At 35.2% G+C, this 16,719-nt stretch overlaps 1 protein-coding gene across 3 annotated transcripts in view; it reads left to right on the top strand.

Annotated features, from left to right (window-relative positions):
* Positions 1-2,638: 2,638 nt before the first annotated feature.
* Positions 2,639-16,719, top strand: part of LOC141600311 (CHD3-type chromatin-remodeling factor PICKLE-like) — a 34,656-nt gene continuing 20,575 nt past the window's right edge. Inside the window, exons 1-19 of one of the 3 annotated variants that reach the window (XM_074420519.1) lie at positions 2,639-2,753; positions 6,325-6,466; positions 6,930-7,079; positions 7,875-8,015; positions 8,121-8,275; positions 8,396-8,557; positions 9,581-9,819; positions 9,963-10,058; positions 10,188-10,324; positions 10,501-10,719; positions 10,812-10,919; positions 11,660-11,710; positions 11,820-11,919; positions 12,974-13,116; positions 13,205-13,308; positions 13,431-13,569; positions 13,999-14,168; positions 15,724-15,790; positions 16,079-16,201. In XM_074420519.1, the coding sequence (XP_074276620.1) occupies positions 6,933-7,079; positions 7,875-8,015; positions 8,121-8,275; positions 8,396-8,557; positions 9,581-9,819; positions 9,963-10,058; positions 10,188-10,324; positions 10,501-10,719; positions 10,812-10,919; positions 11,660-11,710; positions 11,820-11,919; positions 12,974-13,116; positions 13,205-13,308; positions 13,431-13,569; positions 13,999-14,168; positions 15,724-15,790; positions 16,079-16,201 (2,301 nt within the window). In that variant the 5' untranslated portion in view covers positions 2,639-2,753; positions 6,325-6,466; positions 6,930-6,932. Of the gene's footprint in view, positions 2,754-6,301; positions 6,474-6,929; positions 7,080-7,874; positions 8,016-8,120; positions 8,276-8,395; positions 8,558-9,580; positions 9,820-9,962; positions 10,059-10,187; positions 10,325-10,500; positions 10,720-10,811; positions 10,920-11,659; positions 11,711-11,819; positions 11,920-12,973; positions 13,117-13,204; positions 13,309-13,430; positions 13,570-13,998; positions 14,169-15,723; positions 15,791-16,078; positions 16,202-16,719 lie in introns of those variants that run through there. The other 2 variants (XM_074420520.1, XM_074420518.1) reach the window with 2 other exon arrangements.

Below are 16,719 nucleotides of genomic sequence, written 5' to 3'. Positions count from 1 at the left end.
AAAAAATAGAAACAAATTAGTCGTCATACATGTCTTCATAGTAGAGACGCATGTCCGCAAGCAAATCCTCTAGAGTCTCTCTCTCGGCCTCCTTACTAGTTTGCTGGAAGACATTCTTGAATTTACGACTAAGAGCTAGGGCGACCTCCGGCTCCTCATAAAACTCGACAGACCGAAAATAGAGGCGGTGTGAGGGGGATACAAATAGGGGTGTGAAATCTCCGCATACCAGGTCATGTATCCATCAGCACACTCGAAAGGCATATATGCTTTCCTTGACAGTTTTCGTAACGGTGTGATGGAGTTCTCGCTCCCCCATGTCCTATCGGGCTCTTGCCCGAAGTCCAGCCTGTAAGTCCCGTTCGCGGCCCGAGACTCAACAATCGCAATAGGCATCAGGATCGGGATCACCTGAATATACCCAAACTGACGCATGCACCGATCCGGCTGGTACGGCTCTACTATATCAAGATGCCTGATAAAACCCGAGTAAAGCGATACTTTGCAAGCTCCCTGGGGACGGGTCCCGTAGGGCAACCATCGGACATGCTCTGACCTAAGATCGTCCAAACTATGACGATACAGCTGAAAAGTATGAGAACCGCCCTTACCCCGAGGCAAGCTAGCCCAAGCCTGAACAAGAGGACGGTCCTCAAAAAAGAAACCACCGCCGGGTCGGAACCTGGGAAAGTACTCGTATATCCACGCCTGGAGTAACCGTAGACACCCACTAACACCAGTACTATCTCGGTGCGATGCTATCCCTAATTGTCAGTACAAGTAAGCCAAATAAGCGGCACCCCAAGCATAGGAACCAACCCGATCAAGACTATCAAACAAGGGCAACAACTGAGCGAACACCCTATCACCACTCTTATCCATGAAAATAGTATGACCCAGTAAAATCAAGAGGTAAGCCCGTAACGAGTCATGCTCGTTCCCTAGGTAAACAACATTCCTCAAGTCCGATGTAAGTAAACCGCCATTCTTGTAGCGCGGTGGTACAACATCGGACTCAGGAACTCCATAGAACCTCGCAGTCTTCCCCCTCAGACCACTATCATCAGCCTCGGCCAAACCGTCCACAAGAAAACAACATCAACCTAAGTACAAACAATAATAAAATTTACATCATACGAACTAATTAACATGAATTTTACAATAAAAACTAACCTATTTCAAAACTAATTCAATTAATTTTAATAAAACCTAACCCATATCCTAATTTACTAACTAATTCATTTACAAAACAAAATTAAAGCATTATTTGACAATATGGGAAGGGGAAGAGAAACAAACAATTAATACCAATTATTTGACAAAAATTTAGCTAAATTTAACAAAATAATAATAATTAAAACGGTGGAAACTAACTTGTTATGGTGGTGGAAGAAGTGGCGGCTGGCGGCGGCAAGGGTCGGCTGACGGCGTGCGGCGGCAGCGTGTGGCGTCGTGGTGGTGGTGTGATTAGACCTGGCAAACAGATCCGGTCGTGTCGTGTTCGTGTACGTGTCAACTTTAAACGGGTCACCACTACCCCAACCCTAACCCGACCCAATTACATAAATGGATCATTTGTCTCAACCCTAACCCAACCCATTTAATTTTTCTATAATCCAACCCGACCTGTTTAACCCATTTATCTTTTAGTAGGTCATGTTTAACCCATTTATCTTTTAGCGGGTCATTTTTAACCCACTTAACCCGTTTAACCCAAATAAACTAATAAAATAAACTAAGTTTTATAAGCCTATTATCCCACAAATGAGGAATGAAAATACTTATTTTTAAGTTGTTTGGGTGGATTATTGATTCAACCCAAATATATCATGACACTTTTAAATAAGCGGGTTATTCGTGTCGGGTTCGTGTCAAAAGAGTTCAACCCTAACCTGACCCATTTAAGTTTCGTGTCTTGTCCGTGTCAACCCAATTACTTAAATGGGTCACAACGTCTTGACCCTAACCCGCTAACTTCGTGTCGGGTTCGTGTCGTTTTTTCGGGTTGTGTTTAGGGGTGTTAACGAGCCGAGCCGAGCCGAGGCCGAGCTTGACCTTGCTCGGCTTGTGCTCATAAAGTAAAACTCGAGTTCGAGCCGATCTCAAGCTTACCCGAGCTTGAAAAAGTTGTGCTCGTTATCAAGCTTGCGAGCTTTAATGCGAGCTCGAGCCAAAATCGAGCTCAACTCGAGCCTATATATAATTGTTAAATTGTCGTTTTTTCTCTCTCGATATGTTCAATAACAAGGCTCAAAAGTTTTATATACAAATATTGGAAAATCAATAAGAAATTTTTTATATGTGTGATACAAATATATAATCATGACAAAATACTTTTATAAAATATGAGTAATATCTCATCTAATTATACAAGTTCGAGCCGCTCACGAGCTTTTCGAGCCGAGCCAATGTTTGCTCGGCTTGACTCGTTAAGCTCTCGAGCCGAGCTCACACGAGCCGAGCTTTGACCGAGCCGAGTTCGAGTTGCTCGCGAGCTGTCTCGTCTCATTAACAGCCCTAGTCGTGTTAATAATTGCCACCTCTAGGTGTGATGTGGAAGAATCAAGTGTTGTTATTGTTGGTTGGTTTTTAATTGGTTGGGTTTTTTTGAATTAGAGAGGAAAGTTAGATTAGTAGTGAGAGAGTAGGGGTAGTCGCTTTTGCAATGAAAACGTCGATATTTACTAAAACGTCGTTGATATTTACGAATCGGGATAATTTGAGACGCATATATATCTCTTAAATTAAAATTTGTGATTTACTTAGGCTCTGTTCTTTTGGACTGAAATTGTCTGAACTGAACTGAACTAAACTGAACTGAACTTAATAGAGCTGAACTGAACTGAACTGAACTTAATGGAGCTGAACTGAACTGAAATAATAATAAAAAGATTATATTAATAATAATAATAATAATAATAAATATTATAATAAAAATAATACCAATAATAATAATAAATATTATTATAATATTATTCATTAATAATAATAATATATTAATATAATCTAATAATAATAATCTAATAAGATATATAAAAAATAAAATATTAATATAATAATAAATAAAGTAATAATAATAATAATATATTAGTAATATAAATGATAACATTATTAATAATAATATAATATAATAATAATAATAACTAAAAAATAAATAATATAATAATAATAATAATAATAATAGGTCTAATATAATAACTTATTAACATAATAATATTATTATTATAATAGGTCTAATATAATAACTTATTAACATAATAATATTAAATATAATAATAATAACAATAAATATGTGATTAATAATATTAATAATGAGTATATTAATAAAATAATAAATATTAACTTATTAATATAATAATATTAAATTGAATAATAATAATAAATATGTTATGAATAATAATAACTAGTTTTATGACCCGTGCAATGCACGGGATGTTTGAAATTCACTATTGTTTTAAATACTTTGATTACATATATATATATGTTAATATTATAAAAATAGGTAAAATACAATTTTACCTCACTCTATAGTACTTCCTCCGACCCAAGCAAAATGTAACACTTGATTTTGGGTGGTCTTCGAGGCGGTATTTTAACCGTATTCCCCCCCCCCCCCCCCCAATACCCCCAATATAACGTCAGCTACGCTTCCAAAGATAGTCTAATCCGGTTATTTTATAACTGATTAATTATGAGACATAAATTGTTCTATATAACAATAAAAAAGAAGATAAGATGATTAGTGGTCATTAACAAAGAAAAACTGAGAGCAGTTGAACATCTTTACTCCAAAAATTCAATAATATTATTGATAAAGAGATGAATAATGGTTATGCATTATTATTCCAAGGTAAAAGTTTGTATCCCTTCAATACGAAGGGTTGCATTGCTTCAATTCTGCCATTTCACTTTTACGGTATGATTATTGTTTCCGTTCATGATTTGGCTTCAATATTTACCAATATCGTATACATCCATGAAAGCTTATAGTTAGAGCATCTTCAATACCATATAAAAACGATGATATCAATTCCAATATGGTCAAATTTGTGAAGATAAGAACACCAGTATTAAGTGTCCAGTATAATTCTACCTAATAAAGGGTAATGTCGTTTAAAGAAGGCTCAATAAAAATCCATAATTGTAATACCCAAATGTGATCAATTTAAAGACCAATTACTAAAATAATCAAACTTTTACCTTGGCGAGTCACTTAAGCCGCAATACTTAATAGAAGTCAACTATGATCAGATGTGGAATTGATCCGCCTCTGCTATCTACTTATCTGTATATATACAAAATTGCATAAGCATAATAGTTTTAATAAAATGACAAATTACTTTACCAAAAAAACACCCCAGTATATCAATTCATATAATTCGAGTATTTAACAATATTAATACATCATCATTACAATTATAATAATCAAAGGAATAACAAACAAATTACAATTTAGGATATTCTAAATAATGTGGGAAAATAATGCGAAGAAAGTAAAACGAAAGAACATATGAAAAAAAACGTAAATAAAGATGAACGATAGGTCATAAGCAGTAGTTTTATATATATTCGAGGCCAAAGATATGAATATCAATGGTCAACTGTATTTATAAACGTAGAGATAATTAAGTACGTATTTGATCCTCCAAATTCCTCCTTTAAAGTCAAAACATGGTTTGGCCAAAATTCAATTAACTTGAACTGCATGACTCTTGAGTATCAAACATTTATTTAGCGAGGAGATGAATGGTTTTAGTGTTAATGTAAATGTGGCATAAAAAATAAATGTGTTAAAAATTAGTGGTAGTTACGTGAATTTGAAGTAGTATTCCTATTTTTGTTGGACTTTTAAATAGATTGTATTGATTCAATTATTATTTCTTGTTATATTGTCAAAAATTAAATTAATTAATCAAAAAAGTTAATAGAAATTAATGGAGTATGAAAATGCTATGTGTAATAAAATTGAATGTTTTAAGCTAGCTTTTTAACTAAATAGTACATATAGTTCATTTCTTTTGTTAATAATAAATAAATAAATTTAATAATCAATTAAAATGAGTAGGAATTAATGTGGTATGAAATGCCATGTGGAATTTAATTTAATGCTAATGTCATGTGTAATTTAATTTAATGCTTTAATCTAACCTTTTAATAAAATTGTATAGATAAGGGTTTTTCCCATTTATGCCCTCGTACTATTCACTTTTCCCATCTGTACCCCTTCGTATGAGAACTTATTAACCGTGCCCTTAAACTTAATTAGTTGGCCCATCAGTAGCTAATCTTACATTAACCGTCTATGTTAGACGTTAAGTGCCATGTTGGCACGCATTTTACCAAGTAAGCGTCTTACTAAGCACTGAGTTGGCATATGACTTGGCAACTTATGCCAACTATGCATCCACATATACTCCCTCTAAAATACCCATCCTCATATCGTCATTCACACTCTTCCCATTCAAAAACCTGAACAAACCCTTCACCTCCCCTGTCCATCTTCATCAACTGTCCCATCACAACCTCCACAACGCCACTCTCCTCAGTCGCTTCTTCATCCCTTCAACGGTGCTCTCCTTCTGCTCATTTGTCAGGTATGTAATCATCTCTGACAGTTGATGAAGATGGACATGGGAGGTGAATGGTTTGTTCAGGTTTTTGAATGGGAAGAGTGTGAATGACGATATGAGGATGGGTATTTTAGAGGGAGTATATGTGGATGCATAGTTGGCATAAGTTGCCAAGTCATATGCCAACTCAGTGCTTAGTAAGACGCTTACTTGGCAAAATGCGTGCCAACATGGCACTTAACGTCTAACATAGGCGGTTAATGTAAGATTAGCTACTGATGGGCCAACTAATTAAGTTTAAGGGCACGGTTAATAAGTTCTCATACGAAGGGGTACAGATGGGAAAAGTGAATAGTACGAGGGCATAAATGGGAAAAACCCTAATAATAATAATAAATATATTAATAAAATAATAAATATAATATAATGATAATAATAATAATAATAATAATAATAATAATAATAATAATAAATATAATAATATAAACAATACGAATTAATTATTAATAAATATAATAGTAATATAATAAATATAAAAATAATAATATAATAATAATAATAATAACAATAGTAAATACATTAATATAAAAATAATAATAAGAATATCAATAAGAATAATAATAGTAATGTTGAAATAAACTGAACTGAACTGATCTGATATGAACTGAACTGAACTGAACTGATTAGAACTGAAATTAAATCTAAAAAAACAGGGCCTTAATGTCATAATAGTCAAATTTAATTCAACAAAAAGAAGTAAAAAATGGTCTAAAGCACTCTTCTATTCTCCTCCTTCACTCGCCAGGAAACACTCCAATTCGTGTGCACTTCGCCGGACCGCCGCAAATTTCCGACGAAATCATTTTCCACGATCACCGGAAAACATTTCTACTTCAGTAAGCCGTAATCTCTCCCTTCTTTTTTTCTACTCATGAACCGTCTTCTTTTTGTGTATTTTTGCTAGAATTAGGGTTTTGGATGCCAATTTTTGCGAATACCTCTAATTATAAGTTTTTAGGGTTTAATTTGCATTTTGAAATTTCGTTATTTTCTTAAGAGTTACCAGCATTCGTGATTTTGGTGTTGTTTTTGCCATTCATTTAAAATACTCGTTTGTGTTGCTTGATTTCTCTCTTGCATTGAATGCAGATGATGAAATCGTTGAAAGCGCGGTAATTGTGCGTGTTTGTGTGAATTAGATTTATTAGAAAATCAATATCACATTTCTCCACCAAAATATTCAATTCAAGGAAATTTAATTTGCTGAAACTATATTAGTTTAGCTGTGATTAATGAATGAAGGAATTGGATTGATTTTTTGGTGGAGAAATGTGATGTTTAAGTTTATTTTTCCTGCAGAATATGAGTAGCTTAGTCGAGAGGCTTCGACAGAGGTCAGACCGGAGACCTTCCTATAACATTGATTTTTCAGATGATGAGGCAGATCATAAGCAAGGAAAATCTGCTCTGTCCTCAGAGAAGTTTGAGCGGTTTGTTCGTGAAGATGCGGTTTGTGACACCTTTTAAAACTTGATCTGAGAAATGTGCATTTTTAACTTGATGCATCCCATTTTAAGGCTGATCTTGTTTCACGTTCAGAGGATGTTTTTACTTCAATGAGTGCTGTTCAGTGTTTCTGCATTTGTCAACAATTTATCATAAAAGTCTTGAAGTTGCAGGGATTATGAACTACATATACGTGTTGATATAATTATTAAAGCAGAGTTAAATGTTTTTTTCCCCTTTATTTGCTGATTTGGATCTTGCATTTGAGTACGTGTCTGATAAAAAATGATTGCATGGCGAAGCATTGTTTACATTGGGTTCTGAACTGGTTTCATATAGGACGGTCGTTTTGTTGCAAATTATCTGTTTGATTTTAGATGAAAATAATCCCCTACTCTTTTCATCCTTTTTGGCGCTATTAAGAAAAGTTGAGGGACACAGCTCTGATTTTTTTGGCCTTGAAGTCCATGCCTACAACATGATTATATTGATATATGTAATGTTCTATTGTGGTCCTGTGAGTGTGCATTTCTATCAAGGCCATCGACTTTCCCTCGTTTTTGAACTGTTACATACTGCAAATGATGTAGTTGTGGAATCTTTTGATGCACGATTGTGAATGCAATCTTTTTCCTTTTTCATCGTTGTAACAAGTAACAATATTTTCATATCTTATTTTTGCCGCCATTTGTGCCTAGATCTTGTCTGCCTCTTATAGCCTGATGGATAATTTATGTGAAGTTCCATGCTGTTTTCTTCTTTTTCCTTCTTAAACGTTATACTCTTATTGGTTGACAGAAAGATGATGCATGTCAGTCTTGTGGAGAAAGCGGAAATTATTTGTTGGAGTGTAAAACTTGCACTTACACTTTCCATCCACAGTGTTTGGTTCCTTCTCTTAAAGCACCGTTCCCTGATGGGTGGAAGTGTCCTGAATGCGTATGTGTCTGCATATATATTTTTTCTCTACATTTTTTTTCCTAGTTCTAGTTGACTTGTGGCATTTTGGTAAATGAAGTATCTGAAACATTATTGAATTTGTAGGTTAGCCCTCTTAATGAGATTGAGAAAATACTGGATTGTGAAATGCGTCCTATTGAGGCTGATGATGGGGATGCCTCCACTCCAGACGTAAAACAAGTATCCGCCAAACACTATCTTGTAAAGTGGAAGGGGTTATCTTACCTGCATTGCAGCTGGTAATCTCTTATTGATCTTTTGCTACAAAATCATGATATGACTGATACTATTCGTACCTCGACTGCAATTCCAATTGATCTATTCACTGCTACATCTTGATGTCTTGCTGTACTATGCAGGGTGCCTGAGAAGCAGTTTATAAAGGCCTTCAAAACCCTTCCGGGCCTCAGGACCAAAGTTAATAACTTCCATCGGCAAATGTCTTCTATGAACAATTTGGACGATGATTATGTTGCTATTCGGCCTGAATGGACTACTGTAGATCGTATCCTTGCTTGCAGGTTTATTAGCTAAACGAGTTGCATTTTCATGGTGAATGTATCGTGTGATATTGATTTTTTTAGTTTGTTGACATTTTATGGGTTGGGCAGAAGAAATTACCCCACTAAAGTTTCAGTGGGTTGCTTAAAAGGCCTTTTGAAAACTCAATTGACGACCTTTAGATAAACATTTAGGTTAGGTATCCTTACAAGATATGGCCAGGCTGGTGAAGTGAAAAACACGCAGTTTGACAACCGCCAGATAAATTCCTTGATATGTTTCGGTATTTATTAATCCTGTACATCAACCTTTCTTGTCCTATTAACAAATGCAATTTTATCTCCGTTCAATCTTTCTAGTATTTATGACCAATTAAAGCCTTAGATTTAGACCTGTATATAGTCGGAGATCTTATTGCCAGCGAGATTTGTACTGTATGTGAACACGGTTGTGAATGCCAAAGGGTCATCTGAAAACATTGGTATAACCTAATAGGCATTTATGTGAGTTTTGATTAAGTTAGGAGCAAGTAGTATGGATTTATAGCTATCTGGTTCATGTATTTTAATGACGCACTCTTCTATTTAAAAAGAAATTGTGCAGATGTAGTTGTTCGGTTACTTGAATATCATATTTTAATTTATGTGTACTTTGATGAATGCTCCAAATGATGCCTTTTTTACATTATCTTGCCCCCCTCTTTATGTTTCCTTGTCTGAATTTACTTTGTATTAAGCCTTCTGTCTTCTCACTTGCTTCTCTCCTTTCTCTAGACTGACTTTGTATTCTACAGTTCTGTTAAAATTTTTGTTTCATCTCTTAGACAACTTATTAATATGCCTTTTTTTTTGTGGAGTTCTCAACCACTCTGAGAAAAAAAGAATTAAGGAGAAGATGGTAGCTTGGAGTATTATCTTAATGTTTTTCCCATTCAGTTTCTATCAACATTAATTTCTTTTGTTTGCAGTTCTTCATTTAGGAGCATGATTTTGTCTTTTGAGTGCTGACTAATTTCTTTTCTTTTGTCTTCTTACTTTCTGCAGAGGAGACGATGAAAAAGAATATCTAGTTAAATGGAAAGAGCTTCCTTATGACGAGTGTTATTGGGAATTCGAGGCAGATATATCTGCTTTTCAGCCTGAAATTGAAAGGTTTAACTGGATACAGGCCAGGCATCACAGACCCTCTAAGTTGAAAAAAGTTCCACATGATGCTATGGATTCCCAGAAAAAACACAAGGACTTTCAACAGTTTGAGCATAGTCCTAATTTTCTTTCTGGAGGTAATGCTGTTGTTGCATTCTGAAAGTTATTTCTGTTTAGGAATCATAATTCAAGCTAATGGTAACACATTACTATAGCCTTAACTCCCGTTCATTATATATAGGGAGTATTTTTGTAATAATATTGCTTTCATGACTTGAAGGTTCTCTGCATCCCTATCAACTTGAAGGGCTGAACTTTTTACGGTTCTCATGGTCTAAACAGACACATGTGATACTTGCTGATGAAATGGGTCTTGGTAAGGACTAAGGGTCTACTTTTCTTAAGAGTTTTGTTTCTTCGGACAGTGTATATCTGTGTGTTCTTATTTTCTTTCTTGGTTGTTCCCTTTTTATGTTAAATAAACATAATTATATGATGGTTACAGGCAAGACTATTCAGAGTATTGCTTTCTTGGCATCTCTTTTCGAAGAAGGAGTTTATCCTCATCTAGTGGTGGCGCCATTGTCAACACTACGCAATTGGGAAAGAGAATTTGCAACTTGGGCACCACAACTGAATGTTGTACGTATTTTTACTTTTGGAGTAATTAACTCGTGGAAAGTTGGTTTGAGTTGAAATTCTTTTAAAGTCTACCCTCTCTTCCCGAAATCATGATTTGAAAAGAAAATTAGTAACCTACATGACTTCTCTGTCTAATTTTGCATTCATTATACCAATTGGCTGTTGATCAAATGCAGATAATGTATGTTGGATCTGGACAAGCCCGTGCTATCATACGACAATACGAATTCTACTATCCAAAAAAGTCTATTTCTGCAAAGCTCAAGAAAAAGAAATCTGGGCAGATCTCTGGGGAAAGCAAACATGACAGAATCAAATTCGATGTCCTCCTCACTTCATATGAAATGATCAACTTAGATTCTGCATCTTTGAAGCCAATTAAGTGGGAGTGTATGGTAATTCCCTCTAACTTTTGTCATCTGAAGAGCCATATAAGGCTGCTGCTCTAGGACTTGTTTCTGATGTTTTCTTTGTAAATCGAGTTTAGGTTGTGGATGAAGGTCACCGTCTCAAAAATAAAGATTCAAAATTGTTCCTTATGCTGAAGCAATTTTCCAGTAAACACCGTGTGCTTTTAACTGGAACCCCTCTTCAGGTTTTTAAGCCCTGACTTTTAATGATATATTTGTTCATTTGATTTATCATCTTATATAGTTTGGTATTACTATGATATCACACATACTTTTGTAATGATTAGTTGATTGTTATATCATTTTTTCATCATTTCATGTCTATACCAGTTATGGTATGCTGTAGATAACTAGATCTGTAGATAACTTGATATGTTCAATTACCTCAGTGTCCACATTAACTGATTTTTATAGTCCCTTAGTTAGGAGTCCCAGTATAATCAATTTCTGTCTGAAAATGTGGCTGTATGTCTTGTCGTGTTCTGGTAAGATTTTTTGGAATTGTCCTTTAATTATTTATAAATATGTATTACGTTGATTATTTGGACTTCTAAAAGTTTGTACCCGCTTACTCACTTGGTTGCTGGAATTTTCTTCCTTTTGGGTGTATTGTAGTATTTAGTCTTTTGTGTGCGCTTCAAATTTCCCTTTTAGGATAACATGAAGTCTTCAAGTGCCTGTATTCTTAATGATTGGCTGTGTAGCTCTGTGCTTTAGGTGTGTGACTTTGAGATTACAATATCGTGGCAACACATTTACCTTCCTTTTTCTCCCCCTCTTTTTTGGGGCATGAGGGCCGGTCCTTCTCTCCTATTCTTTCATTCATTTTGACCCCTTCTTTTTCTAAGAAATTATTACATGATATTTGTGGCTTCTTGTTCGCTGAGACTTGATTTGTTAATTTCATCCTTTGATTAATTTTCAGAACAATCTTGATGAGCTTTTTGTATTGATGCACTTTCTTGATGCTGGGAAGGTTAGTCTTGCACTCTTGCTAATGGTGCTTGTAAGTGTTTTTCAGTTAGCTATTTGAAGATGAGTGATTTTACTTGGGAATGCTTTTTTTGTCCAAAAATTATTTACAGTTTGGGAGTTTGGAGGAGTTCCAGGAGGAGTTTCAGGACATCAATCAAGAAGAACAGATTTCAAGGCTTCACAAGATGCTGGCTCCTCATCTTCTTAGGAGTAAGTCTCATTTATTCATTTGTGTGAATTCAAATTTTCCAAATTCAGAATCTCTTAAGAGCTGAGTTACATAGTCCACAACTCCACAATACACTCCTATACAATTATGAAAAATGATATGCGATGCACTTCATTTAAGAATCGGATGCATATTACTTAATTCGCTATTTACTGAAGTTGAGTGAATTTGGTAACTCAGCTTGAGACTATATGGAGCCAAATTTCGGAGCTTCTAACCGATCTAACATCTAACCATTTGCATTTATGTAATGATTTTCTACTCTATTGGCGTTGTCACTCTCGCTACGTTTTTTCAGTTATCCGTCTCAGTTCGGTGTAAACTTTTTGAGAAATATGCGATGATTTGCTTTCAACTATCTGAATATATTATTTTAGTCTGAACTCTGAACTTTCTGAAAATATAGAACAATTTGAAAATTGTGGGAGTTTGGTGATATGCTGAATACTGATGTATCGTTTTTGCCTCCTGCTCTAGTTGTCAGTGTTTGACATCTCCTTGTATTCTTCACTGTAAATATTCTATTCCCCCAATCGCTTACAACAGTAAGCACAACATCATTACCCCATTACCTAAAAAGCTTTAGGCACTGGTGAGCAAAGACCGAGGAGAGGGGGTTTAGGTGTATGCAGCATTAACCGCGTGTTCCAGATGACTCATAGTGAAAATGAAAATTGTTGAGAACATTGATTGACTACTGCTTCACAACACAAGACGTGCGTAATTTAGTGAGCCATTTTACTTTCCCATATTCCAAAGTCCAGAAATATTGAATCTTTGGCTACATTGGAAGTGGATATTCCCTTGATCACTTACTAAATTGTAATTTGTTGTTTTAGTTAGTGAAACCTAGGCTTACTGACTGGATGTATGTTAGTTTTGTTAAAGGAAATTAGGGGAGGCTGACAGGCTGCATACTTTTTGATGTCTAGGGAGATGAACCTGTCTATTTTTTCGTTTGTTCCTTTTTGGTAAATACCATTGTTCACTGTTATTTCATTTTATTATGCCTGTCAAATTATGATTTAATCCCAGGGGTGAAGAAAGATGTAATGAAAGAGCTCCCTCCTAAGAAGGAACTGATATTACGTGTTGAACTAAGCAGTAAGCAAAAGGAATACTATAAAGCAATCTTGACTCGAAATTATGGTCTATTAACTCGTAAAGGTGGTGGGCAGGTGAGAATAACTTTTAGAAGCTACATTTTCGTGATATTTGCTTTCTAGATAGAAGTGGATCTTATATGTGAGCTCTGCTGATTTCCAGATTTCACTTATCAATGTCGTCATGGAGTTGCGGAAACTATGCTGTCATCCATACATGTTGGAGGGTGTTGAACCTGTCATACAAGATTCAAATGAGTCTTTCAAGTAATAGCTTATGTTATGATCACCATCGGAGGGATCAATTGTTTTGTGCTGGAATTCATGACTTCTGTATATTATATTTGCTTGCCTATTGTCACTAGTAACCAATGACTACTGTACAACAGGCAACTTCTAGAATCATCTGGAAAATTGCAGTTGCTGGACAAAATGATGGTTAAGCTTAAGGAGCAAGGACACAGAGTTCTTATATATTCCCAGTTTCAGAACATGTTGGACATACTTGAGGACTACATGACATACAAGGTCTAGACTTGGTCACTGCTCACTGATCTGTATGATGTTCTGTTCTATTTTAAAGTATATGTGAAATCTGGATTGGTCCTTTGCAGTTGACAGTGCCGTTAAGTATTTATTTATCATGTGTTGTATAAACTTGTTTCTGCACCTTTTGTGGTTGGGCGTGTCATGTTTATGACTGCATAATTTTTTTCTCTCAATAAACTTTCTGTCCATGCATGCTTTACATAGTTACATGTCTAGCCTCATTGTTCCCGAAAATTTTTGGGTGTTACACACATGGAAATGAGGAGATTTAGGCTTCTTTCACAGCTTTTCTGAGTTCGACATTTTGTTCTTGCTTTGGTCCTTCAGCGTCGCTACTTATTATAGTTCATACTTCATACTATGTACTTTACCTTGTCACTCTTGCCAAGTTTCATGTTTTGTGACCAGAAATGGGTTTATGAAAGGATTGATGGCAAAGTTAGTGGAGCAGAGAGACAAATTCGAATAGATAGATACAATGCCAAGAGTTCTTCCAGATTTTGTTTTCTGCTATCTACAAGAGCTGGAGGTCTGGGAATAAATCTTGCAACGGCAGATACAGTTATTATCTATGACAGGTGATCTCTTTTGATTTTATCCTGATTAGCTGAAAGTCTGAACATCTGTCTCTCATATGTTTGATTATGAGAGTTTTGTGCATAAGAAGATGCCATGGATATTTGACATATGCACTCTAGCACTTTTCAAAGTGATCGCATTTCCTAATTTATTTGGTTACCTGTATATGACTTCGAGACGAGTGATCAAGATGAGTCATTATCAATTGGTAAAGTTTAATAAATTCTTGTTGTCTCTTGTTCAGTAGTCTGTTCTGGTTCAAATGGGCGTCGGATACTTGGATGGACTAATGTCTTTTTATCTTGCAGAAAAGTGGATTTTTTTTATTTTTTTTATTTTTTTATTTTTTTATTTTTACGTGGGAGATAAAATTGCGTATGTGTCTGTGTCCAGTCTCATTAAACTTATGGTTATGGAAGAGGCAGTGTAAGGAAGTTATAATTTGTTAATATGACCCCCTTTCCTTTGCAACAAAATCCAGAAAGGGTGTTTTGTGGTGTACTAATGTAATTCTTGAGATAGTTTGGAGTAGGGGTGTTAATGAGATGAGACAACTCGCGAGCTACTCGAGATCGGCTCGGTCAAAGCTCAGCTCGTGCGAGCTCGGCTCGGGCTGGGGCTCGGCTCGAGAGCTTAACGAGTCAAGCCGAGCAAAGGCTCGCTCGACTCGAAAAGCTCGCGAGCGGCTCGAACTTCTGTGATTACATAAGATATTGCTCATATTTTATAAAAATATTCTATCATGATTATATTTTTGTATAACACATCAAATGTCTCGCTGATTTGCCAAATATTTTTACATATTACCTTCAAGCCTTGCTATTGAAAATATCGAAAGAAAAAAATAAAAAAATAAAAAGTTTTATATAGGCTCGATTTGGGCTCGAATTTGGCTCGAGTTCGCGTTAAAGCTCGCAAGCTTTATAACGAGAACATTTTTTTCAAGCTCGGGTAAGCTCGAGATCGGCTCGAGCTCGAGTTTTGGTTCTTGAGCACAAGCCGAGCAAGGCCAAGCTCGGGCTCGGCTCGGCTCGTTAACACCCCTAGTTTGGAGGGTGTTCTTTATGACCACCACTGGAAGATTAAAATCCTGTTCCTTTTCAGCTATAGCGTATAGGGCCCAAAATAAAGTTAATAATTCAGATTTGTCAAGATATTTTCACTTTTCACTCTGTGTGAATATGTGATAGTGCAACTCTTTAAAGTCGGAGTAAAATCGGTGTAAAAGAGCAGTCTCTCTTTATCTCCGTGATATTGGAGATTTCTGATGATTTTCATTTATTAACTTCCTCAGATTACAAAACTCACGCCATATTTTTAACAGTGGCCTGTTTTCTGGATAAATCACTGTTTCTCGTTTGTTTCTTCTGTTTTTAGCAATTGCTGTTGGCATTAGGGTTATTCAATAAACTTTAGCTTTTTGGCATACATAAAACTTCACTTTTCTTTTCAGCTGCCTTCAGTTGCGAATTGCAATCTTTAGCGTATATTACTTACTGCCTTACTGGTTATTAGACGTGTCTTACTTTTCTTCTCCTCTCACTTTTGATGCAGTGACTGGAATCCACACGCTGATTTACAAGCAATGGCCAGAGCACATCGGTTAGGACAAACCAATAAGGTCAATAGTAAATGTTCATTCAACTTTAGGTGATTAGAACTATGCTATGCTTCATGCAGCCTACTTATTTTGCTTACAAGTGCCTCTACTGGATAGATGGACATAGTAATACCGTGACGACATAGTTTTACTTGATCACTGTCTAGTGCAAATTTGGAATATACCTTTCATTCAATTGACATGCACCAGTTTCTGATTCTTGTACCTGAGTCTATGTACAAATTTATGGTAATCAGATATTTTTTTACTGAAAGATTGTGAAAATATGCTGAATTTGTTTGGTAACAGGTCATGATTTACAGACTTGTGACAAGGGGATCAATTGAAGAACGGATGATGCAGATGACTAAGAAGAAGATGGTATTAGAACATCTAGTTGTTGGCAAACTGAAGACCCAAAATATCAATCAGGTTTTTGTTTATTTTAAAATGAAATATGAACGTAGTTATGTTAGTATCAAATTTTGAGGAACCCTTGATAACTTAAGAAGATGCTCTAAAAAGGTGACGATTGCAATAGTCACCAGTGGCGGACCCAAAGATTTAATTGTGGGAGTGCACAATTTAAAAACAAAACACTCGAACTATACAAGAACATGATTAATGATTAAATTTAATCATTGTCATTGCTTAATAAACATCATATCAATTTTATTTTAACAAATACATAGTATTACAAATTTATAACCTACGATATCATGTCCTCTTCAATACATCATCATTAATCTACTTTTTTTCATTAGTCTAAAATAAAACATAATATACATATTCAGAATTTAAATTTCAAATTTGTAATAAATCTGAAATCAAGTCTCTAAAATTCTAATTGAAATTTTCCAAATTAGCATTCGATAAATCTAAAATTGGGATATCAATTGAACTGTAATTCTCGTGTAAGACGGTTTTACGTGTAAGACGGTCCTTTTATG

The sequence above is a fragment of the Silene latifolia genome, chromosome 9, assembly GCF_048544455.1.
Source record: "Silene latifolia isolate original U9 population chromosome 9, ASM4854445v1, whole genome shotgun sequence".
NCBI lineage: Eukaryota > Viridiplantae > Streptophyta > Magnoliopsida > Caryophyllales > Caryophyllaceae > Silene > Silene latifolia.
This window is presented reverse-complemented; position numbering and strand designations above follow the sequence as displayed.